Genomic DNA, 26573 nt, shown 5'->3' on the forward strand with positions numbered 1-26573 from the left:
GTTTTAATCTAGTTAATTATCTCCATCAGAGCACATGAAACATGGGACTGAAATCATAGATAGAAAAGTACTGGTTTTACAAGTGAATCTCACCTCATGTTAAGCTAACAGGTCTTTGATCTATATTTATCTTTGTTAGAATTCCAAGTGTTTGTCCTAGATGTTAATACTGAGTTTCCAACATTTGGGTCTTGGCAGGCAAAAATACTTTTTAGAGAGTAAATTTTAAACTTTTTTTTTAAAAAATGTTCAATAATATTAGTAAAGCTGACTGCAAAAAAAAATGAAAATTTTTTTAAAACTAAAAAAAAGCTTTTTAACCCAAATGAAAATTTTCATTATAAATTGTTTTCCTGTTTTTCCATGGAAAATCAAAAACCCAGGCTTTCAAAAATGCAACATTTTAACCCCAAACTGAAAAATGTTACCCACCTTTTCTGCTTTCTGGTTTGTTTTCATGGGAAAGTTTTAAAAAATACTACACTTCCTGTAGAAAAATAATAGGCAATTTTTGTACCATGCTAGCAGGTACAAACGCTGAAAGGCAGGTTCCTCATAGGATTCTGGCAGTGCACAAATTTCACCCTTAAGAACCAAATACAAGAATGGCCTAACCCTGCCAGTCTCTCTCTATTCCTTGTCCTTAGTTATAGCTAAGCTTTTCAGTGCTTTTTTTAGGGCTTTTACTTTTTCTGCATCTTCCTTGTGACATTAGCTCCTGAGAGCAGGAGAAGAGGACATTATATTGCTTTTTGACCAAAACTGCTGAAACATTTGCTCAAATTATGAGTCGTTTCTGGCAGAATTTAACAATGTTACTTAATCATTCACACTACCCAAGTCAATGGCAAGTATTATGAAGACTGAACCTTAGAGGACATCAAGATAATGTTTTAACAATAAGATAAAGTATGTAGAATGAGACTAATCTATGGCTGTTACAAGAATATATTAAATCAGATGGCAAGATAGATCCCTATAGCTATCAACTGCATACATACCTTGGTCCCAAGATCCAGCAGTCTCTCTTTGTCAGGACATATACCTGACCCTAGTCCACCCAGAGCATAGGCAGAGCGTATCATGACTGGGTAGCCGATCTTTTCTGCTGCGTTCAAAGCATCTTCAATCTTAAAGCAGACAGGAATAAATGTCAAATAAAATAACAAGGACTAAGCTGATTCAAGTCTACACATCAGGTTATATCATTTACTGGGAAACCCATCAATAAGGCACTTCCCCAAATTAGACAAGAGAAAAGAATTATGCCTTTGTTGTGTGTGACTCCAGGAGCCAAATTTTGCCCTTAAATATATCTGGGCATCCCTACCGACTTCCAATGCACCAGATCCCTACTTGGTAAATCTCCACTGACTTCAGTGGATTTACACCAGGTATGAATTTGGTTTCAGCTGTTTAAAGAATAATAAAGCCAAGTGTGGAAGCCTTGCATCTCCGAGCTCCTCGCATTTACCGATTCCACGGCAAAGCTGGGAGCGATCTTCTCATTAATCTCGGTCAGTTTGTCAGAAAACAGTTGCCTGTCTTCAGTGGCCATGATGGCTTCGACGGACGTCCCCAGGACCTTCACTCCATACTCCTTCAAAACTCCTCGTCTGAACAGCTCCACTCCTGCGGAAAGAATGGAGTTAGAATCGGAGCACCCATGCAGTACAGAGAGGAAAGCGAATGAGGAATCTGGCTTTGCAGCTAGCTAGCTAGGTCCCTACATGGTCCCCACTGACATAGTTTCTCAATTGGAACTGTCAAAATTCAGTGTCAAAACCAATACATTCAGGAAAGCACTTAAGCAAGTGACTCAGTTTAAGCATCTGATTAAGTGTCATCTAGAATAGGGATACTTTCCTGAATTGGGGCCACAGGTACCTGAAGGAGATTCTGAGCAGAGGAGCAAGCAGGCAGGTGGCACAGTCAAACAGATAAGTCTTGATTCTCTGCTGCCTTATGTAAACATGTATGGCTGCACATGAAGGATGTAAGAAAGCACTGTCATTTTGATTTGGAAACATTTCACACCCACTTTGCTCAGGTGTAGATGACTACACGAGGTGTAGGGCAATGGAAAACAAGTCCCATGTCGTTCCGAAGATTCTAGAAGGGAATCTAGCCCTTGAAATCGAAAGATCACTAAAGTGAGAGACAGACAAGTCCTGTTAGACAATCTCAACCACATCCCTGTCGATGAAGGGATGTTCCATGGAGTGCAGTCTCAAGTGTGAAACCCTGTGTAATTCTAAATGATCCAAAGCATGGCAATCCTAAAGAGCCATTAGGTAGTGATAAAGCTTAAATTTGTAAAGACAGTGTGGGTTTCTCCTTCCACATCTACTGTAACAGGATGGAATGATGGGAAATCCTAAATTACCACCCTTTTTGGAAATACTGTGATAAAATAAACATGAAACATTGACATTTAATTTGACAAGTTTCAGGTCAGAGCTAAATGTTTCCATTTTAAACGTTGTTTTCTATTAAAAGTGGCATAATGTTAACTAAGGAAATTCCTAAATACAACAGCACACAGATTCAAATACCTGCAAACCTTGAGGACAGCCACAATCTGCAGCCAGATCCAGTCTGGATTTTGCAAATGCAATTTCCTTTTATATTACTTAGGACCAAAACCTTGGATTTGGACACACACATACTTTGAAGCATTAGAATGGAATGTGATGGATTCCCTCTCACTTTAAATCAAGACTGGATATCTTTCTAAAAGATAAGCTATACTTTCATCAGAAGATGACAGACTTGGTGCAGAGATTATGGGGTAAGGTGCTTTGGCCTGTGTTACACAGGAGGTCAGACTAGATGATCACAGTAATCTCTGTAGGTTTTAAAATCTATGAAAGCTGCATCTAGATCTGAACATTGTGGTTTGGAGCCATCGCTCATCCTAAATGGAGCAGTGCCATGCTAAGCTAAACAAAGCACCACTATCCCTCTAGCTTCCCTTTTCCATCTTCATCTTAATGTTTAGGTACAGAACACGCCCCAAATCTGTTGTCCAAACCAAGATTTATAAGCTGCACTTGCAAAACACTACTGGTATGAAACATCTGTATAACTGATAACTATAAAAGATAGCCACTACAAGTCAAAATCAATAGGTACAATTAAATTAATACTTATATCGGTCCATTAGGCTAACATCTCTGCTTATATACATTTGTAAGTGAATGAAATGTTCAGGCTGAGATTCCTATAGTTTTGATCAGGCAGAGCCAGGTATAAAGGTGACGGATGTGGGGCTAGAGAGATTAATTCAGCTATTCCACAGTACTTACCACAGTTGAGAGCTGTCTGGCCACCCATGCCCAGAATTAACCCATCTGGTCTTTCTGCTTTGATGACCTCTGTGACAAACTGTGGGGTGATGGGGAGGAAGTAGACCGTGTCAGCCTGCTTTAAGCCAACCTCATTGGTCTGGACTGAGGCAATATTGGGGTTCATCAGGACAGTCTTCACATTTTCTTCCTGAGAAATGAAAATCAACATTAAAGTTTTAAAATGTACTGTATACTGAGAGGTAAACCCACAGAGATACTAGAAACACAACAACTATGAATGAAGATCTTAACAAGTAACTAGGTACCATGCCAGTAACTAAAAATAGTGTCTTCTCTGGCTGAATAACCCAACACCAGGTGGCTGATCATGGTACCTCAATATTTTTCAGTTCTTTGTACCTCCCCAGGACACTACAAGAAGGAACTTCCTGTACGTGTTTTCACACGTTCTTCCAAAGAGAGCAACAGTGCAATACATTTCTGTTGTCGTTTGCACCACTGCAAATCTTTACAGTCGCTGGAATTACCACATTGAGAACCCACATTGGCCCAGTGCCTCTTTCTGCACAGCTAGAAACACTTGAAGAAAGTTCTTTATTATTATTTGTTTTACAGCAGTGCCTGGAGGCCCGAACCAAACCCGGGGCTCCGTTTTCCCTTGGAATATGCATCTAGCAAGAGAATCCTGCCCCAGCGAGCATCCAATCTAAACAGACCAGACAAAGAGGGGTAGAAAAGAAGCATTTTCATTCCCACATTACAGATGAGGAACTGAGGCACAGAAAAGTTTAAGGGTAAAATCCTGGCCTCATTGACAAGGAGAGTTTTGCCACTGACATCAACAGGGTCAGGCACCCGGGATGTTTGAGAGGCAGAGGTGGGAACTGAAACCAGATTTCCTGAGTTCCAGTCCAGTCTCTTTAGTACAAGATCACCCTTTCCCTTCCTCTGGAAACATTATAAGTAGGTAACAGAGAAGCCAACAGAGTTACACCCGTACCAAAGAGAGTAGAATTCAGCCCAGTGTGTCTATAATACCTGTAGGCCAGAGCCGGGCTCAGAATATACCATGGCTGCAGAGAGAAGGTGGCCCTCAATTTTGATGGTCTGCAGTGCTAACACTGACTGACCTCTTATAAAAAATGACACCCAATATAGCAGGGGTGGCCAACCTGAGCCAGAGAAGGAGCCAGAATTTACCAATGTACATTGCCAAAGAGCCACAGTAATATGGCAGCAGCCCCCAAACAGTTCCCTGGCCCCTGCTCCCAGCACCTCCCACCTACCAGCAGCCCTGCTGATCAGCGCCTCCCCCTCTCTCCCTGCACCTCCCAATCAGCTGTTCCCTGGCATGCAGGAGGCTCTGGGTGCAGGGGAGGAGCAAGGGCACGGCAGGCTCAGGGGAGAGGGAAGGAAGGGATAGAGTGGGGGCAGGTCCTGTGGCAGAGCCAGGGGTTAGCAGTGAGCATCCCCTGGCACATTGGAAAGTTGGCGCCTGTAGCTCCAGCCCCAGAGTCGGTGCCTATACAAAGAGCCGCGTATTAACTTCTGAAGAGCCACACAGGTTGGCCACCTATGCAATAGAGCATACTAAAGGAAGGAGTCTGAATGGTCAGTTTTACAGGATTAGAGGGGAGGCGAATAAGGAAGAAGAGTGTCACCTTTACAGGACAACTGGACACCATAGTACAGAAAGCTATTGATCATAAAGAAAGAAAATGTCAACGGCTTGGCATGTCGGGGTCAGCAACTCCTCAATGCAAGAAAAAATTGCCATGGAATCAGGGCCGGTTCAGGAAATGCTGCCAGGGCTGTAGGTGTAGGCATTCCCAGCAGTGCTGGTCCGATGTGTATTGTGCCTGGGCTAGTGTCTTGGGAAGGTGAGTATGAGCAGTTTCCTCCTCCCTGAGAACTCTAGGAGGAGAATAACTCCAGCCCCTGGAGAAACAAGATGTCTTCCCCTATTATACTGTCCTGGTAGGAGAAACCCCTGCTGGCTCCCCACCCCTTCTGTTTAAAAGAAAACTCCACCCAATACTCTCCTAACTCTCTTCACCAGTTCCAGGCATGTTACTTAATCCCTTCTCCTTGCAAGGCTCACCTCATCACATCCATTGCTTGCAGCCCAGAGGAGTTTGGGGCACATGGAGGGAGGAGGAGGCCACACTCTGAACCCTGGGACTTGCACGTAGTAGCCTTATTCCAATGACTTTTGTGTTGTGGGGGGCTCCAAGAGGTGTTCGAACTGCCTCAGATATTATGACACCAATGAGGACGAAGCCTATTTACCAGGTCACTTCCTGACATGCACTGGGAAGAACATAATGTCAGGGGTCCTTTCCTACTTGGGAGGGCTGAATACCTCTTAATACAGCAATCTGAGAGGATGATTTGTAATAATACTAAATGCAACACTGGGACAGTTCAACCAAGAGGTCCTCTGATTAGCTTACTGGGACAATCAATCTTTAGGGTCTCTGAGCTGAAAAACACATGCTCTGATCCTCTGCCAGGAGCTAACTATCCAGTGACATTATGAAAGAAGAAAGAAAAACCCGCACTTCCTCTCAGACAGTGAGTAAAGACGCATCTGGGACACATTATTCAGGAAAAAGCAAATGCTGAGTAAAATACAACAACTAGAGTGGAATAATATGTCACTGCACACTTACCATTCTGAAGCTTGTCAGAAAAGAAAACTGACATGGTCTCTGTGTCATTTCTCAAAATACACTGAATTGGCTTCTGACTGACTCAGCTGTATACTGAGAAACCAAGCTCAGGAAATTATAATTTGAAAATAATTATTTTTATTACTTTACCCCTTTTCTCAGTTCACAAATGATCTGTGAACAGGTTGGCAGTGGTATGTATATGTTTTTTTAATTCAAAATTACTTGTGTGAACAAATTTATGGCTTGGTTTCACACTGGGTCACACAGAATATTTGTGCTTCATGATTGGTCAACTAAGTCACATGCTGTTGTTTTTCTTTTCTCTATGTGGATAATTGAAATTTTATCTTCTAGGGCTGGCTAAAAAGTTTCCACTGAACTTTTGCTTGATGGAAAATTGGGGGTTTGTTTAAAGATCATTTTTCAGAAAGCGTCAGCTGTCCTTGAAACTTTTGGGAGTTTTTTGTTGGAAAACCAAAAAGCAAAAGGAAAATGTTTGTTTTGTCTCCAAGCTGCAAAAATTATTCAATTCTGCAGTTTGGGGTTTTTTTCAATCCAAAAAAAAAATCAAAAAAATTTCCATCAAAGAGTCAAAATTTCTCTGGAAACTCCCCTCCCTGCTCATTCCCCTGATGTTGAAATTTTCCAAGGGAACCCTTCCCCCCCATTTTCCAACCAGCTGTAATATCTATCTATTTCAGATCCCTCCTTTATACTCATCTGTGCCAGGGTATCTGCAAACCCAGCTGGCAATGACAAGGCTGCTCACTAATGCTCATGACTAATGCCTATTGTGCTAAAATATGCTTTTTTTAAATCATACTGCAGCCTCTTTCCCGATGGTTTGTTTTTCCCCACCTATCATTTTCTGTTGTGACAAACCTGTAAGCTCTTTTTAATAAGTGTTAGAACTGTGCTTTGCACAATGGGCCCTGAAATCGGATTGCAGATCTTGGGTGTTACGGTGATACAAATAATAAATGAGTCTTCACCATAAAAAGACAGGAGAGCTCCCTTTTTCTGAGTGAGTTATACCTGCACGCATTTAGAATTGTTTCAGTGAATCTACCACACAAATAGCAAGAAGGGATTTTTTTTAAACAGCCATTTCCAGCACACGTGCATTCTCAAACATTTATAGGTGCTACTATTCCTGGCACACTTGCTTTCCATGCACATCTTTGCAAAGAAAAACTCACTCACCTGAATGTTTGTGAATAATGCCTCGATTCAGCAGTCCTTTCAGCTTAAAGTTAGACACGTGCTTAAGTGAATAGATGGATTAAAGTGCATGATTAAGTGCTTTACTGAACCGGGGCTTAAATGACTAGAAAGGATTGCAAACAACAGCAATATGATTCAGTGTGTTTGGTAAGGCTGATTATTACTGATTATTTCTCTCTATATATATATATTAATTAAAAGTTTGGCAAAGAAAAATCTTTAGCCTCACATTTTATGCTCTTGTTACCTGTCCCCATTTTTCTCCCACCTATGTGATCTAGCTGTCCTCTTGCAAGATGCTGACCAACTGCCTCATCTTCTGCATACTACTGTAAATCACACTGCCAGAGGCAAGGCCAGGGAGAGCAAGTAGCACCTCTAGCCTGGCTGATTAGCACCAAGATCAGGCCAGCTGGCCGGTGGTACAGGGAAGAGAGAAAGGGTATTTTGGAAGGGCAAGCTGGCAAGATTTATTGCAAAAAAATAATTTTTGTTTCTGTTAGAACCGTGAGAGAGGAGGACAGAGAAGAAGAAATAGGAGATGCCCTCCCTGAGAATTCAGACAGCTATCCACATGGCTGTAGGCCTCTCCTCTCCTGATTTGATATGCGTTGCTTGAATATGTAACCACTGTGAACTTAGAGCTAGCACTGGCAATACACAATGCAAACAAAGCACAGGAAATACGTGTTTCACCACATTTGGAATTCGGTTCTCAGCTACACCAAGTTTAAACCCGATGCAGAGAATGTGTGTGTCTGTGTGTCTGTGTGTGTGAGAGAATGTTGGCGGAGAAGGTAGCTCTAAGCCACCTTTCCTTTCCCCTGATCTTCGGCCAGCTATCTTACCTTAGAGCAGCCTTGCAGCTGCTCTAAGTTACCCAGTCTGCAGCCAGCTGTGGCTGTGGCAGAGTGCCATGAGCTTTCCCTTTGGACACCCCATGTGGAGCAGGTGATGGGGACACAGGGCTGCAGAGCTGACTTTGCGCTACCCAGTGATGACCCTGCCTCAAGAACAATCCTCAGCTGCCCCTTTTGGGTCACTTATCAACAGCTTTGCTATGAACAGTGTAAAGCTGCCAGAGTTGGGGCTGAGCTATTATGCTGTAAACTGAAACACACATAAGTATGTTCCTTCTAGCTGTGCATATGAAACATCCAACAAATATGTACCAGTCAGGATTCTGGTGATGCAAATCCCTAATTCACAAGCATTCACAGGGTGTTTTACTTGTGCAATTAGGCACATGGAGAAGTGCATAGACACGTTTTCTGACTCTTTAAAACGTGGTGCAATATGAGTTAGGAAGGAGACACCAATAGGTAGTACCAACATGCCTGCTCATTAAGCTTATTAGGCGACATTTATCTCTGGAGTAACCCCTTTGACAGTGGAGTTGCACCATGGATGAATATGGAACATCTGGCTTTTAAAAAACTATTTTATCTCATTTGCAATAAATAATAGCCTGTTGAGGAGGGCTGACTGCATGGCGCACAAAGAAACTTCACAGGTATTTTCACCAGCAAACACAGCTTGTGCATGTCACTATTAATAGTGGTGTCATACCATTCATTTCCCATCAGCATTTTGGTGACTGGCACTTTCTGTGTGAAAACATTCGCGGAATCACAAACATTTCACTAATTTTAGCGCAGATATTTATTTATCTGACAGTTCATTTCAGAAGTGAGTGCTTTAATTACTATTCATTATTCTCCTGCTGATGAAGTTTAGGTCATCCAATCAGGGAACAGAAGTAACACCATGTGACAGAGTTCAGTGGTCAAAGGGACATAGTCAAAGAGAACAGATCTCAACAATATAAAGTCTGAAATTCAAAATCAAGCTATTTCCATAAGCTGCTTGCCGAATACTTATGAATAAAGTAACTTGGATCAGTTGGTCAATAATTCATAAACAGAAATAAGGGCTAAATTTACCAAATAATTTATTCTCCCCAAATAATTCAACCAGCTCTACTACTCAGTAACTTACATAAATCCGCAGCTTTCCACTAGGGTGGAATAAATGATCAGGTTAGCAGCAACAAGGGAAAGCAGATTAATTTATGGTAATGTACTTGGAGCCTTCTCTTACCTTCATGGCCTTAACAGCCTGTGACCCAGAGTAATCGAATTCCCCTGCCTGACCAATCGACAGACCTCCAGATCCTAGGATGAGAACTTTGGAAACCTAAAAGTCAGCAATATAAAATGATTAGAATGATTTCACAAAAGGTGCAAAGGATGGGAGTTAAACTAGGGTGAAAGGAGACTGTGCAGTGCGGAATAGCCTTGAATCATGAAAAACTAGGTCGCAGAAAGAAGAAAAGCCAGCTTCAAAAAACCTGCAGCTGTCTGTCCAACTTTCCAAAAAAAGTTTTATTGAACCCATCTCATGCGCAGGTGGGTAAAGAAATGGAGGCGACTGATGTTTTACCCAAAATATACAGTAAACGTACGGATTGTTTAATTTATTTATAGACAGCCAGGCTTCACTTTGGCTTCCCACATCTCTGTGTTGCATTTTTTATTCAAAGACCAACGGCATTCTGAAGGCACAATTCACTGTGCAACTCGGTTCATGCTAAGAATTCCAAACTTATTTTCCAGCAACACAGCTTCAGTTTTATGCTGTCAACCAAATCTCATAGCTGGATATGACTGCATGAGGTGGCATGAAATATAGAGATCACCATAACAAGCATTGATTCTGCTCTGGAGAACATACAAAAACATATACACAAACCTCCATGTCTCAAAACTTCCTCAAAGGAACAGAGAGTTAATAAAATAATGAGGGAGAGCAAAATCCAGTGGTTATAATGAGAATAAATGAAATCCTAATGTAGCTTTTGTAAGGGAGTCCTGTACTTCAGTTTCACAGGTAATTTTTCATGCTCTGCATTTTCTCCATCTGATTCAATACAAGTCACAGCTGGTGTATGACTGATAGCTAAAAATAAAGAACATTAATATACTGACCTCAAGCCTAGAAGCTACAGTTCTGGCCTTGGGCAGCACTGAGGCAACAGTTGTACCTTTTCCCTTCTTGATCAGCGAAATGAACGAATCGAATAGGAACTGGTAAAGGCAAACACATGTATTTTAGTGCCCAACCAGGGCTAAATAAATACGAATGAAACACAGAAAAACCAGGCCTGCCATGGGTCAATCCACTGCTGATGTAAGTCAGCTTAGCTCCATTGACTTCAGATGACTTTGATTGACACCAACCAAGAATCTGGCCCCATATTTCTAATTTCCATAATAATCTTTGGCGTAATGCCGTAGTCAAAGAAGCAAGATGGTATCAGGGAGGAGACTAGGGAGAGAAAGCCTATAGAACCCATTCATTCACTCACACCCATACTTTACTTGTACATGGGTGATAACACATGCAAGGGAAGAATGAATGTTTAAAATTAGAAATCCGAATATTGTACTCTTAACCGGATCAGTGGAGCTAAGCAGATTTACACCAGCTGTGGATCTGATATGGCACAGTGCGGCTTCAGGAGTGCACTAAATCTATCAGCATATGCAGTATACTATAGTATTCATAGACTGGACCAGCACAAGGGGTTACAAGGACAGTTCTGGAGTGGTTTTCAGTTCTTTTCAATTCACGGATCACTCAGACAGGTAAGAAACTTTTTGCCGAGAGGTTCACTTATAGATTTAATCAACAATATCAAATTACAATTAAAATCAAATCACTTCCAACTACTTCTGCTTCCTTTACCAGGAAATACTCAATAATATATTTATGTTCAGACATGCCCTCTCCTTGCAACACCGCCTGCTACTGCTGCTTTGGCATTCACTGAGACTACACAACCAGTTGCTATCGGAATTTGCATGAAGTCACAGACGGGGGATTAAAATTTCATTTCAGTGAGGAGAACAAGAGAGAGTGAGTATGAATCCATTTATATAACTCTACAGTTACAAAATATGAAAGTGGAAGTAAAATGTATTAGAAAGTTAATGAGGTTTGTTTTTAAAAAGCATCTGGGTGTTTTTTTTAAATAAAATAGAAAATTTTCTTTTACAATCATCTCAGATAAAAGGAGTATGGGTCCCATCCGGCAAAGATTTCAGCCCATGAGTAACTTTCTGCACGTGAATAATCCCATCAGTGTGAATGAAGTCACTCAAGGAGCCAAAGAACATGGGATTGCTTTCTGCTACTTGTGTAAACAGAGTCACTCGAGAGCCTGACCCAAAGCCTATTGAAGGCAATGGAAGTCTTTCAACTGATTTCTATTAGCTTTGAATCAGACCAAATGCAGACAAGTCTATGTGAGACTGGGATCCTGGTTAGGGTCCTGACATTTCTGAAAACAGGCCCTAGGAATGTCACTGCATCAAGATTTTCAGGGCTCCTCCATTAGATGCTCTATACTCTACATGCATTCCTTCAGCCACCCTCAAAGCAAACCTGAATCAATCCCTGTACAGTACCTCTGTGTCTGTTGGCCCCGCACTGGCCTCCGGGTTAAACTGTGCTGTGAAAATTGGTTTGGTCTCGTGCATAATTCCCTGCGGGATAAAAGAGATTGCCTTAGACAACATCCTGGTAATGAGGGGGATAGAGGAAGGCTACTGCTTGCAAACCTGTAGGCACTGAAGGGCAAGGGACCGGTATGCGTTTGGGGGCCTTTGAGTTGAAACTTATTTCATTCCAGGTCTTCACAGAGTGTTTTCTCCATTGAAGCATTGAGCCATTCACCTTTTACCGGCAATACACTACCCATGTAACCTACTGGATTGTGCACTGCTGAATAGCGAATGCTTTGAACAACGCTATTGATTGCCAAGCTCTTACCAGAGAAGATATGCTAGTGTCCTTCCAGATGCAACACTGGAGCAGATGGTGGAGCGGGGGTATACATCGGAACAGGCTGGGAGGGCGGGGGTATACATCGGAACAGGCTGGGAGGAGTGGATACACAGCAGTAAAGGGTCACCCTGGAGAAAGCTGAAGTAAAATGACTGCTTCTACTTCTCTGATTTCATATCAGTGCTGCTGAAAACACTGGGCCAAATACATTCCAGCTCTAACTCCACCGACGTCGGTAGTTTCATTATTCTAGGGATGGACATGGCACAGTATCTTTAATTCAACATCATGAGGCAAATTATGGATGCTGCAGCAGCGGGCACAAGTTGTGTCTTCCGAGGGCCACTGTCAGGAGATGACAAGTGGGAACACTCTGCCAGGCCAAGGAGAGCTGGACAGTTGCCTGAGCTGGGTTTTCGGCAGCTGCTGGCAGTTCCAAGCAAGCTGCAGCAGGAGGCACCAGACCTCTCCCATGAATGGCATGACACAGGCTGCAGCTTGGCCCTGGGACAACGAATGAGAGAGGCCTGAAGGAGTCATTGCTGCATCATGAGAAGATGACCATGTCAGGTGAAAGATGAGAAGCCCTGGACTCTAAGAGGGTCCACTGCAGGCTCCACCTCCACTCCCCTGAGGAAGGGCCAAAATAGGCCTCAGCGTAGGTGCACTGGGTAGGAGCAGGGATGAGTGATGTGGTTGAGAGCGGAGGGAGACAACGGGAGAGAGCATGGGATGGTGGTGGGAGTGTGGAGGAGAGAGATGGGCTGTTGGCCGGGGGCCTTCGTACAGCTACCATAAAGTGAAGAATTCACAATTAGTTAATTATTGTGCAAGCTATGCCCTACTTCTGGTCACAGAATACCATGAGTTGGCTACAGTTTGCCTTAATGTATTAGCTATTTTTATTTATTCTACATATATCATTTCCAAATTTTTACTCCATGGCTTGATTATCAATATTTGGTATCTGCATTGGTTTGCTCAGCTGAGGCTGGTCAGATCGGTTACATGGTATCATTTCTCTTCCCTGAATAGACGAGAACATAACTTACATGTGTGGTTATCAAATTCAGTTTCTGTGAATATTTTCAGAATGTGGGAAAACATAATGTGGCTCTTCGCCCCCCTCTAGTGGCTACACCATGTATAGCCGTTTATGAGTCTGCTATTACCTCCAGCATAACAGAGGCAGTAACAATCTCTACCTTGTCCTTTAGATCAAGCCATAGAGTCTCATGTGCTTTAGATGCAGAGGTTGTAAGTTCACCCCTCACAGATGACACAGCCCGGGAAATCATTCTTGCTCATCTGACTCTGAATTTTGCTTTCCACAAATATTCTTGCCAGCCAACTGCTCCAATCTTCATATTAATTGAACATAAAACAGGGTGTGTGAATGAGACTGCAGTGGGGTGACCACTCGCTCCAGCCTGGAAGGGGCTGGAAAAGCCCTGCAGAGGGCTGGGGCTGGGCAAGGTAAAATGCTGGCTGATTGGGGGAAGTGGCTGCAGCTGGGGCCATGCCCCAAACTGAGCAACAGGGCCTTATAAGAAGGCCAGGGAAGCCAGAAAGGTCAGTCTCTCTCTTCCTGTAGAGGGAGAAGGTCCTGGCTGCAGGGAGCTAGCGACAGGGTACCTGAGTGGAGCAGGGCTGGGGAAAGGCTGGGGAGCTCCAGCCTGGAAAGGCCCAGGCTGCGGTCTAGCACAAGGTCAACAGGTACTGGAGGTTACAGAGGGCAGCTCAGGGGTAGGCCAAGGCAGCAGGTCCAAACCCAACCTTGCCAGTGATGAGTAGGCTGATACTGCAGTCTGCCCCAGGGTGCGGGAGGCTAGATGAGGACTGGCAGTAGCCTGATACTGAGGTGAAGTGGGGATAATGGGTGGGGGTTCCCTGGGGAGGGGAGACACAAAGAGAAAAGGGTTACTGCCAGGGGGCAGCACCCCAGATAAAGGGGCACCGGGTCCTGGGAGGGACATCGGGGCCAAGAGGCAGTGGCTCACCGACCTGCAGAGGGCACTCTGGAGCTGGAATGAGCTAATACCTGCAACAGACCAGCAGGAGGTGCCGCAGGGGTGAGTCCACACGTCTACAGAGACCAAAGCTAACTAATTTCAACATTGAAACAAACAGTGGTGGGGAATTTTTCCCCCTCATTTGTCCAGCTCTACTCAGAACCGTAGCCAACACCAGCTGGCAAACAAACTTCTGCTAAATGTATCTTCCAGAAGAGTATTTTGAATACACACCAGTACAGTACAGCAGTTTCCAACCTGTCAAGTTTGATGTGGGGTGGGAGCGAAGAGCTAATACAAGGTGTCCACCCACGGGAATTTTCTTTCCAAACAGCTACTCTTAAGCAGCATTTCTATGAGTCTCAAGGATAACCCAGGCTTACAGAAAGCAGCCTTGGTTAGTGGATAGGGCTGGGACTTAGGAGGCCTGGTTCCTATTTCTGTTTGTCCACAGACTCACTGTGTGACCCAGAACAAGTCATTTCTCTCTGTGCCGCTGCTTCCCATCCCACCCTTTGTCTATCAATGCTGTAAGCTCGTTGGGGCAGAGATTGTGTCTGAACAGCACACTGAGGCTCTGGTGAGGGTTCCGCCTCGAAGCGTCACTATGATAAACAACAATATGGCAATGTGGGTTTAGCAGTCTCGAGAGCGGGTGATTTTTATTAAAGGCACAGAAATCATCCTAGGTGGGGGCAGTGCGGGGGAGAGAGGCATTTCTTACAAGAGCCTCCAAGAGCTGTTTGTTATCAGCTCCTCTAGAGGTGGTAAGGGGTCATTGCACTGATTCTGCAGCTTGCTTAGCTGACCAAGTCGTCACCCGGCAGTCACAGTAACCGATTCGGCTGACAAAGCAGTGCCACCAAATAAAGGTAATTATCAGATAATGAAACAGAGAGAAAATGTTTCTTAGGGAACAACTGGTCATGATGGATAACCCGCAATGCTGTTCCTGCAGATAAAACAGGCTTGAGTGAGGCATGTGAGTGAAATAAATGACCGACTTCCCCGACTCGCCCATTGCCTGAGCAGGTATCTGGATAGAGTGTTTTTACCTCATTTGTTTGATCATTGACATTCACAAAAAGAGGTTTCCAGCCAGCAGGAAGGGTGTTGCTGTGAAGTGCATAGCCGTGGTTCTGTGCTGTAATGAAAGCTTGTCCGTTCGACAGGTTCATAACCGGCTGATTCTGACCTCTGAGAAAAGAGAGGGGGAAAGGACAGAGACAGAGAGGTTGGTGATGGAGGGTATCAAGGGTAGGAGGAGAATATCACAGTAATGCAAGGCAGTTAGCAAAAGCAAAGTGCTGACCATTCTAATTATGCACCTGCAGACTGACCAAAGTCACGGATATTTTATCTCCCCCACACAAATTAATTTAGAAGGTCTGGCTGGGGGAGGCTATTATGGCTACTCAATACCAGCTATTCGATTTCTGTAGTCAGTATCACAACCACAGTGATAATGAAATCAAATTCATACCATATATTCTTTAGCAGGATTGGACCAACTCATCCAGTAGTTCTCAAACTTTTGTACTGGTGACCCCTTCCATATACCAAGCCTCTGAGTGTGAGCCCCCTTATCAATTAAAAACACTTTCTTATATATTTAATACCATTGTAAATGCTGGAAGCAAAGCGGGGTGTGGGATAGAGGCTGACAGCTCGTGATCCCCCATGTAATAACCTTGTGACCCCCTGAGGGGTCCTGACCCCTAGTTTGAGACCCCCTGAACTAATACAAACACTTTCTAACCTGCCTTGAAAGAACCATTTATTTAGGGGAACAAGGTCAATTGCTGGAACAAATAAATAAAGTTCCTGCTCTCCAGGTTCTGACGGAGTCATATCAGCGTGCAGGCTAGGAGAAAGACCTGCTGAGAAGTATGGTGGAGATAGTGCATGGAAGACAGTATCTAAAGCAGCATCATTATTTACAACAAGCCAAATGTATCTGTCAATGGTAAAATCTCATCATCCGTCTAGGATCAGATTTGTAATCTGAGCAATACACTGAGGAGAAATCCCATTGCAGCTGCAATCAACTTTCAGCAGGAGCAGCAACAGAGGATGTACCAATGTTATCTCTGAAGGTGGTCATACCTGCTCCAGCTCTGATCTCTAGGGCACACAATACCCAGTGTAAAAGTGCCATGGTTGGGCCACTGTATGTAAATTCACGGTTTCTCCTAGTGAGTTATTTAGCAGGGAGGATTAAAGCAGTGTCCTTTGGACCTGAGCTACAAAGATGGAAGAGGCTCTGGTGGAGATGTTAATTAGTGGCCAGCAGTGGGCATAGTGCACAAATGAACACTGCTGGCTGCTCGCCATGCTTGACCCAAGGAGAAGGATGTGCATTCTGCATCCATGGTGTTCACTCTACCCCTAAGGTCATGTTGTGACATGACCTATGGAAAGAGGGAGAGATATGCAGCAGCATGTGCAGGTCCCCAACTTATCTGGCATCCTGGGCATTGGAGGTGGGGAGGCAAAATGTTGATGTATTGGGCTCTTTGAAGTCCCGATGGCATGTGTTCAGATTCTGTAGAGCACCAGCATCATCATACCTGTTGGCCATGGGCATCTTGTAGGATGTAGCTCCAGCTGCTATTCCAGTTATCAGATTCCCCATGCTGACTCCAAACAAAGGCTCCTTGCGATCACTCTTCAAGACCTAGGTGGAAATAATTTTCATTAACCCGACTGTGAGATCCATGGGAACAGTGAATCTCCAAATTCAGCAATAACGCAAACTAGTGCATATTTTTTATGCATTTAAATGCAATGTTTTCAATTAGTATTTAATTTGTTTTGACAGCTTCCATACAAAAATGAGCTAGTCCCTTTGCTGCCAGGGTAGTGTTTCTTATACAGTGCTAATGCCCAGGAAGAAATTCAGGGTGCCCAGCACACATGCACAGCTAGGGGCCAATGCTCCGTCCACCATCACATCCCTCCTCCAGGTGTTTCGAGGTCACTCCATACAGTGGAACTGGTGTGGTTCTGCTGGGCAAGATCTAAGGAGGCCACTCAGTGAGTGTCTTTGTTCGGTGCACAGCATGGCTCACAGAAGTGTCCTGTGGGGTGGGGTAGGGCTGATGGGAGAACAAGTTGAACTCATTGCAATATGTGAGGGTCAGGAAGGAACTTCCCCCTGGTCAAAGTGGTGGTGACCTTGGAGGTTTCTTGCCTTCATTTGCAGCATGTGATGTGGGCCACTTGCCAAGAGTATGTGGTTATATCTGACTTAATCATTTCCCTAATGTTATGGGGGCCTAGGGCAGTGGCACACTTTGATCCCTCCTATTCTCTGCCTGTGGCGCAAAACAGTCTACTCTCCTGAGGCTGTCCTACCATGGTCTAATTCTAGTTGTTGGGTTTAGTGTGGGGGTGTGGGACGCTGTTGGTGGCCTGTGACATACAGGAGGTCAAACTAGATGATCTGGTGGTCCCTTCTAACCTTACACTCTATGACTATGAGTGGTGGATGCATGACTCTGCAGCTCTGCTGAGATTGCTCCCTGAGAAGCAAGGACACATACCCCCAGAAGCAACCACAGTCTCAGGGCAGGGGAAGCCACAGCCAAGCAGAAGCTCTGCGGCCTCTCTACACCTTGTGCAGGTGTGATCCCTTCTCTCCTTTGCTCCAAAGGAAAACCCCAGTGCCAGAGCCATGACTCAGGCTTCTTTCCAGGGCTGGGCCATAGGGAATGAGCAGTGGCATCGCACATCACTGGAACTGAGAAGCACCAGCCATGAAAGTTACATAATTTAGAAGAGACGGGCATATTTCCCAGGACAGCCATACTGCTCCATAACATGCATGTTTGCCTTGCTTCACTTCAACACAGATCTGCACTGACTCATTAGCATGTGCTGCGAGACACCACCAGTATGACAGTGATATTAACAGCACCCATAACTGTGCTAAAGGCTTTACAACCCTATGACTAGGCCCATCCTTGTCCCAGAGCTAACAGTCTAACTAGACACAAGACAGGGATATATACTACTAGCAAAATGACTGAAGTGAACATGGGCACACGACTCATTAGCTCCACGATCATTCATTTTTCAGATACATGATCTGATCAGAAAAGACTAAGTCCGCTTAAAGGAACCATCAGTCATCACTGGCAAGCAACCCCCCTGCACATGCTGTACCTTCTGAAGATTCTGAATCAGCTCCTGTGCCTGCATTGGATCTCCAGGGCCGCCAGAAAGAAAAAGCCCATCATACTCCATCCCAGTGAAATCATGATTCCATGGGACCAAATGCACCTCTGCACCTCGCTGGCAGAAAAGCAAAAGAGGAAGGAAGAAAATGCTTTAAGTCAACTTAGCCTCTTACATGGTGAGTTCATTCTAACTGCTCCCTTACAACCCAGCAGACATATTCTACCAAAACCAGCCCTGAATGCCAATATGTGGACTTTCCTTGGTAAATCTCTATTTTAGGGATGTAACAAGCCTGTGACCACCTAGGACTTCATAGTTGTCACTGAGCTGTTCACCACGACATTAAAGTCTTCACAGTGACAGCACAAATAGCCTGTGAAACCTATTAACCTAAAAGCATAGGGTCCTAGCTCTTTACTGAAAGGAGGCAGGTTAGACCCTGATTCAGTAGAGATAGGCTTGGCAAAATTCAGTTTTGTAATCATTTTGATGGATAGTATAGATGTTTCTTTTTAAGCATTTTTTTATTTTTATCAATTTAAAGTTTCACATTTGTAGGAATTATGTGAGGTTGAGGAAATGGAGAGGAATCAGACAATTATTTAATGATGGTAGCTGCTGAAATTCAAAAGGATAATGTTTTGTAACCATTAAAACACAAATAGTCAACATCACATGTCAAAACAGACAAAATAAATATCCTTAAAACCAAACCCTAATAAGTTCTCAAGCTGCATTTCTCTTTCTTTGCCTAGCTGGAAATGTCGATTGTTATCTCCGGAAATCTTTTTTGTCAGTTTGCGTACGTATGGTGAAATAGACATTTACTGATAAACAGCTAATCCTTGCAAGCCTAAGTAAGTAACTTGGGCACAGATGCTCAAAGGTATTTAGGTGCCTAACTCTCACTGAAGTCTTGTTAAGGATCTGGTCCTTAGGCACAGGCTTCACTTTACGTCTGTGAATAGTCCCATTGACTTTTCTTGGTTCCCAGGTGACGGACCGACACTGGAGCTTCAAGTGAAGCACATGTTTAGTGTTTTGCTGAATTGTGATCAGAGTTACTTGCCCAAGGCTACCCAGCATGCAAGTGGCAATACCAGGAATAAAACCCAGGAGTCTTGTTGTTAGGGTGACCAGACAGCAAGTGTGAAAAATCAGGACAAGGGGTGAGGGATAACAGTAGCCTATATAAGAAAAAGACCCCAAAATCCAGACTGTGCCTATAAAATCGGACCATCTGGTCACTCTACTTGTCCTACAGTTTTCTGTTTTAACTGCTCAGCCACACTCCTTCCATTAATACTAGTTCAAGGGACTTCTCTTCAACCACACATCAGTCATGCATGTCATCCAGAGAAAACAGTGCAGGGATCTGTTACAATTCGATCTTGGATTTGTGCTGCTTAGGCAACTGTAGATGGCTTTTGCTGGGCTGACTTTCCCTAGTGCCACACTGCTAAACCCTTTTCCACTGGAAATGCTCCCTCCTTCTCTCCTTAGCTTCACCGACCTCTCGCTACACCCTCTGTGAAGTTCAAACAGTTTCCTTTGGCCCAATCATTTAAAATGGGGGAAACAGTCATGAGATTATCAAATATTAGGTGCGAACTGTAACCAAAAATGGCTGCATGATGCAACACAAAGCATGCTTTCTGTTACGGCCTTAATGTTTGCATTAGCAGAGAATAATTTTGGACATCAGGAACCCCAGTTCCTTCCGATAATGGAAGGCCACCATCTTCGTGCCTTCTGCTGAGAAACAAGACAAAGGGCTAGTATGGCATAAAGGCTGATATCTCAATTATGAGAGAGCCTTCCAGGAAAAAAAGCACTAGTGCCGAGTTTCCTACTTTAAATCATTTTTTTTGCAACGCAGAGCTGATTCTTCCTTGGTTGCTATTAGGCAGGTAGCGACATATCCCTTGCAGTCTCTTCAGCTCACACGTGAGTCCCTCAGTGAAACCATCTCAGTCTCCTGCCAATAGATCTTCTCATGGAATTCACACACAGTGGCTGTCTTGTGCCTATTCTTCACCATCAGGTTAGCTTTAGGGACCATCTATAAAGTTCAAAGCATGACTCGCCCCATTGGGAATCATCTAACAAGGGTTGCACTTATAATGAAATGAAAATATTCAGGTGGGTGGGATGGATCCCTACCAATTTTTCGAATAGAAGGTTCAGTAAGAATGAGGAGCATGCTCCCTGGAACAGATACAGTTAAACTATCAGCCTGTCTTGTACTAAAGCAATGCTGCAAAAGAAGCTCCCTGGAGGAGAAAAGATACAAAACACTGACTTACCTTTACTAGCAAACGGATAGCGTTGTTCTTTAACCCACAGTCCACAGCTACAACTTTAATTGGATTCCCTTTGCCATACACCTTGACTTCCTATTGACAGGTTTAGAAAAAAGATAAGACAATTACCGTAAGTGACAAACCACAAGCCATAAATGCAGTGAGGGTGTTTTGCACACAGATTGGTAGCAGATTGATTGTTCACTGCCAGGAAGTGACTGGCACTTACCAGTCAATTTACAAGGAAATCTCAGGAAGTGTCACAGAGGTTAATTTTTTTTACGAAAGGCAAAAACAAGTGTAATGCTTTTTCATATACTGTTCGTTACAGTCATAACAATGATCCCTAAGAAACTGGCTGTCTCCATAGTTAATGACTAGCTTTTCTGTGTTTCGCCTCATTAAGAGAAAGTAACAACTGAATTCTCAAGAGCTGTGGCTTAGATGTAGCACCACAGAGAGACATACCTTGGGCCAGGTCCTCAGTTGGTGTGAACTAGAGTCACTCCACTGACTTTAATAAACCAAGGCCAATTTACACCTCCTCAGGATCTGGCCCATTATGCTTTCAATGTCACTTTGATTCTCCACTTGCAGTAAAGCTGGGATGGAACAGAATGAATCTCTATATGTTACATCTACACAATACAGAATCACCATGATATCAGTATAATTTGCCATACCAGTACAGACCAATAGCCCATCTAGAATGTCACTGAGAGTGACCCATGTTTATACGATGTGGATGGTTTTATGTGTTTTCCAATGCCTTCCCTGCAAGACACGTTCCCATCTGCTGTAATTTTGTCCCTTTCTTCACATTATCCTAATGTAGCGTGTTGTTTTGATTAGCTGGAGGATTCCATAATGTAGGCAATAGCTTGTCCTTGTCTATGGCAGTTCTGCTCATAAGCATGGTGTGTGACTGATTGCTATGTTTCAAGAAGGAATTGCTCTAATGGAGTGACCACTATAGGATAGTAAGACGGGTAGGGATTAGCCTTCCTCTACAGCACTGAACAGAGATAATCTATTGGGATGTGTCTGTTAATTTATATATCATACCATCGGTGGGAACATACCCCACAATCCATTTCCTGAGTCTGCAGAGCATTGGTGTATCTAGGTCCTCCCCATCTTCTTCTAAATTTCTAATACTATTTGTCATGCCTGTGTTCTGATTTGCAAAGGGGTTATGTCTGTGACAATCTTTGGTACATTATCTTATAATAAAAGCATGGTTTTATTTAACTTAGTAAACTGCAGAACCATATTTATGCAATGCAGTTTTGGTTTTGGTTTTTACAGCTCCTCTACCTATACAGATATTGCTGTATATGCTTGTTCGAACAAGTTAAAAAGTTGGGACTTTTGAAAGTCCCGAAGGTTGTTAGATACCAAACTCATATTGAAAGTCAATGAGCACTGGGTGCCAAACTCCCTTAAGCGTTTTTGAAAAATCTCAACCACATTTTAAAATAGGCTTCTAGTGGGCTTTTGGCTCCTTGCAGCTCACATATACAGGGATCTATGCAACATTCAGGATGTGACTTTCTTTAATTGTATAAGGATTAGAACGACCAATTACAGAGCAAAGCTGCCTTGAGTTATTTGGACTAGAAAAGGGCCTGAACAAAAAGCTCTCATCTGAGCTAAATCTTGCAGAAATTCAGATCCAGATTTGAAATTTGTCATTCAGAACAATCTGTGATACAGGTCCCTAATAAAACCCCAAACCCTTAGTTTTTGAAGTTGGATTCATGGCTTGCAGGTACCATAACCATGCAGCATTAATGATTTTACTCTGTCCAATTAATTAGATTCTTGTGGACATAAATGACTTTATCTTCTCAAATGGTTAAACAGTTCATCTGCTCTGGGCATCTGAATATAACACACTCAAATTAGCAGCATAATAATCTCTACAGAAACTCCCTGCAAAAGGCAGCCAACGTCTACATGGCTGGTATATATAAAAACCTTCAGTAAACAGAGCCTATCTCACTAGCATAAAAAGAAAAAAAATTACTTCTAATGTACCACTGATAAGAAAACTTCTGGTCTTAATGCATCCTGATTTACATGAAAATAGCTGTTTGCTAGCAAATAGATTATCATGGCCAGTAATTACCACCATTGAAGAGTTTAGCTAATTGTCAGTTTTATTTGTGAAGTTGCTTTTTAATCCTATAAAATGAAGTTATAAACATAATGAGACCACAGAAGCTCTGTTAATCTTTTTATATCTCTTTTATGGACGGTATTTTCAGTATCTTTATAGTAATTCTGCCATTACCAAGAGCGTCAAGAGGAGGAAATAACAGAGAGGGGTTTTATTATAATGTTTTGATCAGCTGATGGCAAATGGACAATCGCATGTATGGAATAGTCAAGTTTCATTCCAAAAATATACAGTGTAGTTGGAGGAAAAGTGTACAGTGCCTGATCTGAGGGACTCAGCGATTTCGTGAGATTCCCCAGGGAATCAAAAAGATACATGCGTTAACCTGTCATTGTATGCCACAATAAGGGGCTGTTCAGAAACGGAAGACAGCATTGACCTTTCAGCCTTCCTTACTGCCATCAGGGGCATAGACAGAATTAGCGCTCACCCCACCCAACTCTGTGCAAATGCAGAAGCCAATATCTGCATGGTTGTGGATCAGGAACTCCTGGCTAAATAACAGGTGGCTCTCGGCCCATCCGCCAAATGCTATGACCAGCAGGGAGCAGAGTGGCCCAGCAGGCTGTGCCGGTGCCTATGTCCAGCACTCAAAATGTCTCCCAGCCCCAGACTACTGTGCCAAGAGCCAGGTCCCATGCAGGCTCCACCTGGCCCGCCTGACCCAGCTTAATCTGTGCTTCCCATCGGGCGGTGGGGATCACCCCCTCTTCACTGGCCAGTCCAGCCCCCAGGCTCCCTGCACTCAAATCCCCTCTGTGCACCCAGTTATCTACCCCTACAATCAAGTATCCAAATACATGCAATAGAATAGACAATAATGTATAATATAACAATATGCAATGCAAATGATTTGCTGTGATGTCAAACCTCTTGTCATTGCCTGTCCATCCTAAGCTGGAGCTCACCCAGATTTCTACTCATGGCTTTGCCACTGAATGCTGCCCTTTCAGCCCTGTGCAGATTGATTTAGGCACTGTCTGCACTACAGCTACATCAGAGTCAAGGGACCCATTCCAAAAACATTGCCCCTTGACTCTGGGTGAGCTGGAGCCAGTTCGCACCGGTTCACACAAACCGGTTGTTAAATTTTGAAGCAGTTTTAGAACCAGTTGTTAACCCACTTCCCTGCAAGGAGAGGCACTACGGCTTTGATGGGCTCCGACCGGGAAGTCTGTAATTCTTCCCAGGGCCACCCGGGGGGGGCAAGTGGGGGCAATTAGCCTCAGGTCCTGCAGGGACCCCGCGAGCTGCTCTGGGTTTTCGGCAGCACTTTGGCCACGGGCTCTTCACTAGCTCTGGGTCTTCGGCGTCGGGTCCTTCAGTGCAGCAGAAGACTCGGAGCAAGTGAAGGACCCACCACTGAAGTGCTGCCGAAGCCTCAGAGCGCTGCCCGGTGAGTACAAGTGCCACAAGCAGCAGAAAAAAAAGATGTGATCAGCGGCACTTAGGCTGCTGTACCACCACCGCTTCATTCTTCGGCCGCATTAAGCGGTGGGTCCTTCCCTCCGAGAGGGACCCGCCACTGAATTGCCACCGAAGACCCGGCCCTGCCCCAGGCCCCCTGAATCCTCTGGGCAGCCCTGATTAATCCTCCAGCTGCTGGGGACACTATGGATGCCGTGTGGGCCGCCACCTGGATCTGTTGCTGCTGCTGCTCCCCGGACCCCTGGCCCTGGGGCTCCCGCTGCTGCCTGGTGCATCTCTGGCTGCTCTGCTGGGCCTGGGCTGCGTCCTGCTGCTTGGGCTGCTCCAAGCTGCTCTCCCAGTGAGTACCCCGCATACCCTGTCTCCAGCCATCCCTGCACCCCCTGCCCACAGCCAGCCCATGTCAGCCAGCCCCACACCCCCTGCTCTGCCCACAGCCAGCCCCTGCTGCACCTCCCTGCCCTGCCTGCAGCCACCCACTGTCCGCAGCCAGCCCCACACCTCCTGCCCTGCCCGCAGCCAGTCCCTGTCTCCAGCCAGCCCCGCACCCCCTGTCCGCAACCAGGCCCTGCCGCACCCCCTGCCCTGCCTGCAGCCAGCCCCTGCTGCACCCCCTGCCCTGTCTCCAGCCAGCCCCGCACTCCTCTGTCTCCAGCCAACCCCTGCCACACACCCCTGCGGCCCTGCCCAAAGCCAGCCAGCCCCACAGCCCTGTCTCCAGCCAGCCCTGCACCTCCCTGCCCTGCCTCCAGCCAACCCCACACTTCCAGTCTCCAGCCAGCCCCGCACCCCCTTGCCTCCAGGCACCCTAGCAACCCCTGCCTCCAGTCAGCTCTGCACCCCCTGCCCTGCCCGCAGGCAGCCCTGCACCCCCGCCTCCAGCTAGCCCTGCCCCATGCCCCTGTCTGCAGCCGGCCCCACGTCCACTGGTGCTCTGCAGTTCCCAGGACAGTAACCCTGCAAACCTGTTTCAATGATGGGGGCAGAGAGCAGCTGGGACCCACAAATGTACACACCCTAGGGTGATCAGACAACAAGTGTGAAAAATCGGGATGAGAGTGGGGGGTAATAGGAGCCTATATAAGAAAAGACCCAAAAATCGGGACTGTCCCTATAAAATCAGGACATGTGGTCACCATAGCACAGCCCCAGTGAGTGGCGGAGCCCCACATATGTGAAACTGAGCTCATTTCTAGTTCAGGCCCATCTTTTTCAAAAAGAACTTTAGGTGAGGTATTTTCCTGGACATGTCAGGCTTTTTGGTTCTTAAATCATTGTCCAGGAGGAATTTTGGACATATGATACGTACTGCGGAACATCCCTTAAATCAGAACTTTTTATAGGGAACTGGTTGTTAAGATTTTGGCTGCTCATCGCTGTTTATAACACAGTTAACAATTGCAGTGCAGACACGACAGCAGTGTGTGCCTGTACTGGTTTAACAGCCTAACCTTGTTACAATGGAACATGGTTTGCAAACCCTCAGAACATGGTTACAATCTGTGCTCGTTACAGGTCTATGTGCTACCTAGAGCAGTAGTTATGTAGCTATGGGTAATACCTACCTGGGGGCGGGGGGAATCCCTGTCCAGTACAAAAAGTCAAGCTTCTACAACCAAACTAGCAAAAACTGTGCTGGAAGAGAGTGACCAAACAGGATTGTGAGTTTTCTGGGATTTCCAGCTTTTCACTGACATTCCATTAAGGGAAACCACATTTTCCACCAGCTGAAAATTCTTCTTACCATGTGAAAATCGCCCCCATGCACCGTGGCGATACCTACCACCTACTACAACTTGGTCTCGCCCTTCTTTTAGTCCCCTATCTGGTATTGCCAGTTCCTAGGTTAACTATTTAGACCATTCCTACTCAACACAATACTCCTTCTAATGCCAGCTCCAAGCAGAGGACTAAAGGGGTGCTTTTCCTGCACTCATTAATGGGTAATCCTCAAAAGCTTTGGAGCATGGTACAGTTTGCAAAAGCACTTAAAGGTCCCCAGATTGCATAGTCAAGTGACAACGATTTATCGATGAATGCGCAGTGTTTACTATGATAAGGAAAAAGGAAACTCTCTAAGGCAAACAGGGAGGAGTTTTATTACTCAAATGTACACATTGGAGAGAGAATTCTCACCTTGGTTGAAACATCTGCAATCAGGTTCCGCTTATTTGGATCTACAAACTCCACAGGCTGACCTTCAAATTCAATCTTCCCCAGGACTGTGCCCTGTGGAAATAAAGCATTAGACAGCTAAGTGTGAGCAAAGAAGTTGCAAACAATGGCGCAGGTGCTGACAGACAAAACTCCATAGGAAGTAGAACAGTTGCTCCAAGACTTTAGTTTAACATTACAACCACTGCAGGCATCTTCAGAAGTTTGCTAGCCTTCACCAGTATCAAAAGCGG

The 26573-nt window shown here is 44.6% G+C and overlaps 1 protein-coding gene across 1 annotated transcript in view; it reads right to left on the minus strand.

Annotated features, from left to right (window-relative positions):
- CPS1 (carbamoyl-phosphate synthase 1) overlaps positions 1-26573 on the minus strand; it is a 137241-nt gene that overhangs the window by 81442 nt on the left and 29226 nt on the right. Inside the window, exons 6-16 of the mRNA XM_050916118.1 lie at positions 26302-26394; positions 20559-20648; positions 18238-18366; positions 16641-16747; positions 15126-15267; positions 11680-11757; positions 10198-10296; positions 9311-9406; positions 3309-3498; positions 1475-1632; positions 1002-1130 (exon numbers count right to left, since the gene is read on the minus strand). Coding sequence (XP_050772075.1) covers positions 1002-1130; positions 1475-1632; positions 3309-3498; positions 9311-9406; positions 10198-10296; positions 11680-11757; positions 15126-15267; positions 16641-16747; positions 18238-18366; positions 20559-20648; positions 26302-26394 — 1311 coding nt within the window. The remainder of the gene's footprint in view (positions 1-1001; positions 1131-1474; positions 1633-3308; positions 3499-9310; positions 9407-10197; positions 10297-11679; positions 11758-15125; positions 15268-16640; positions 16748-18237; positions 18367-20558; positions 20649-26301; positions 26395-26573) is intronic.

Source organism: Gopherus flavomarginatus, chromosome 10 (genome assembly GCF_025201925.1).
Source record: "Gopherus flavomarginatus isolate rGopFla2 chromosome 10, rGopFla2.mat.asm, whole genome shotgun sequence".
In the NCBI taxonomy this organism is placed as follows: domain Eukaryota; kingdom Metazoa; phylum Chordata; order Testudines; family Testudinidae; genus Gopherus; species Gopherus flavomarginatus.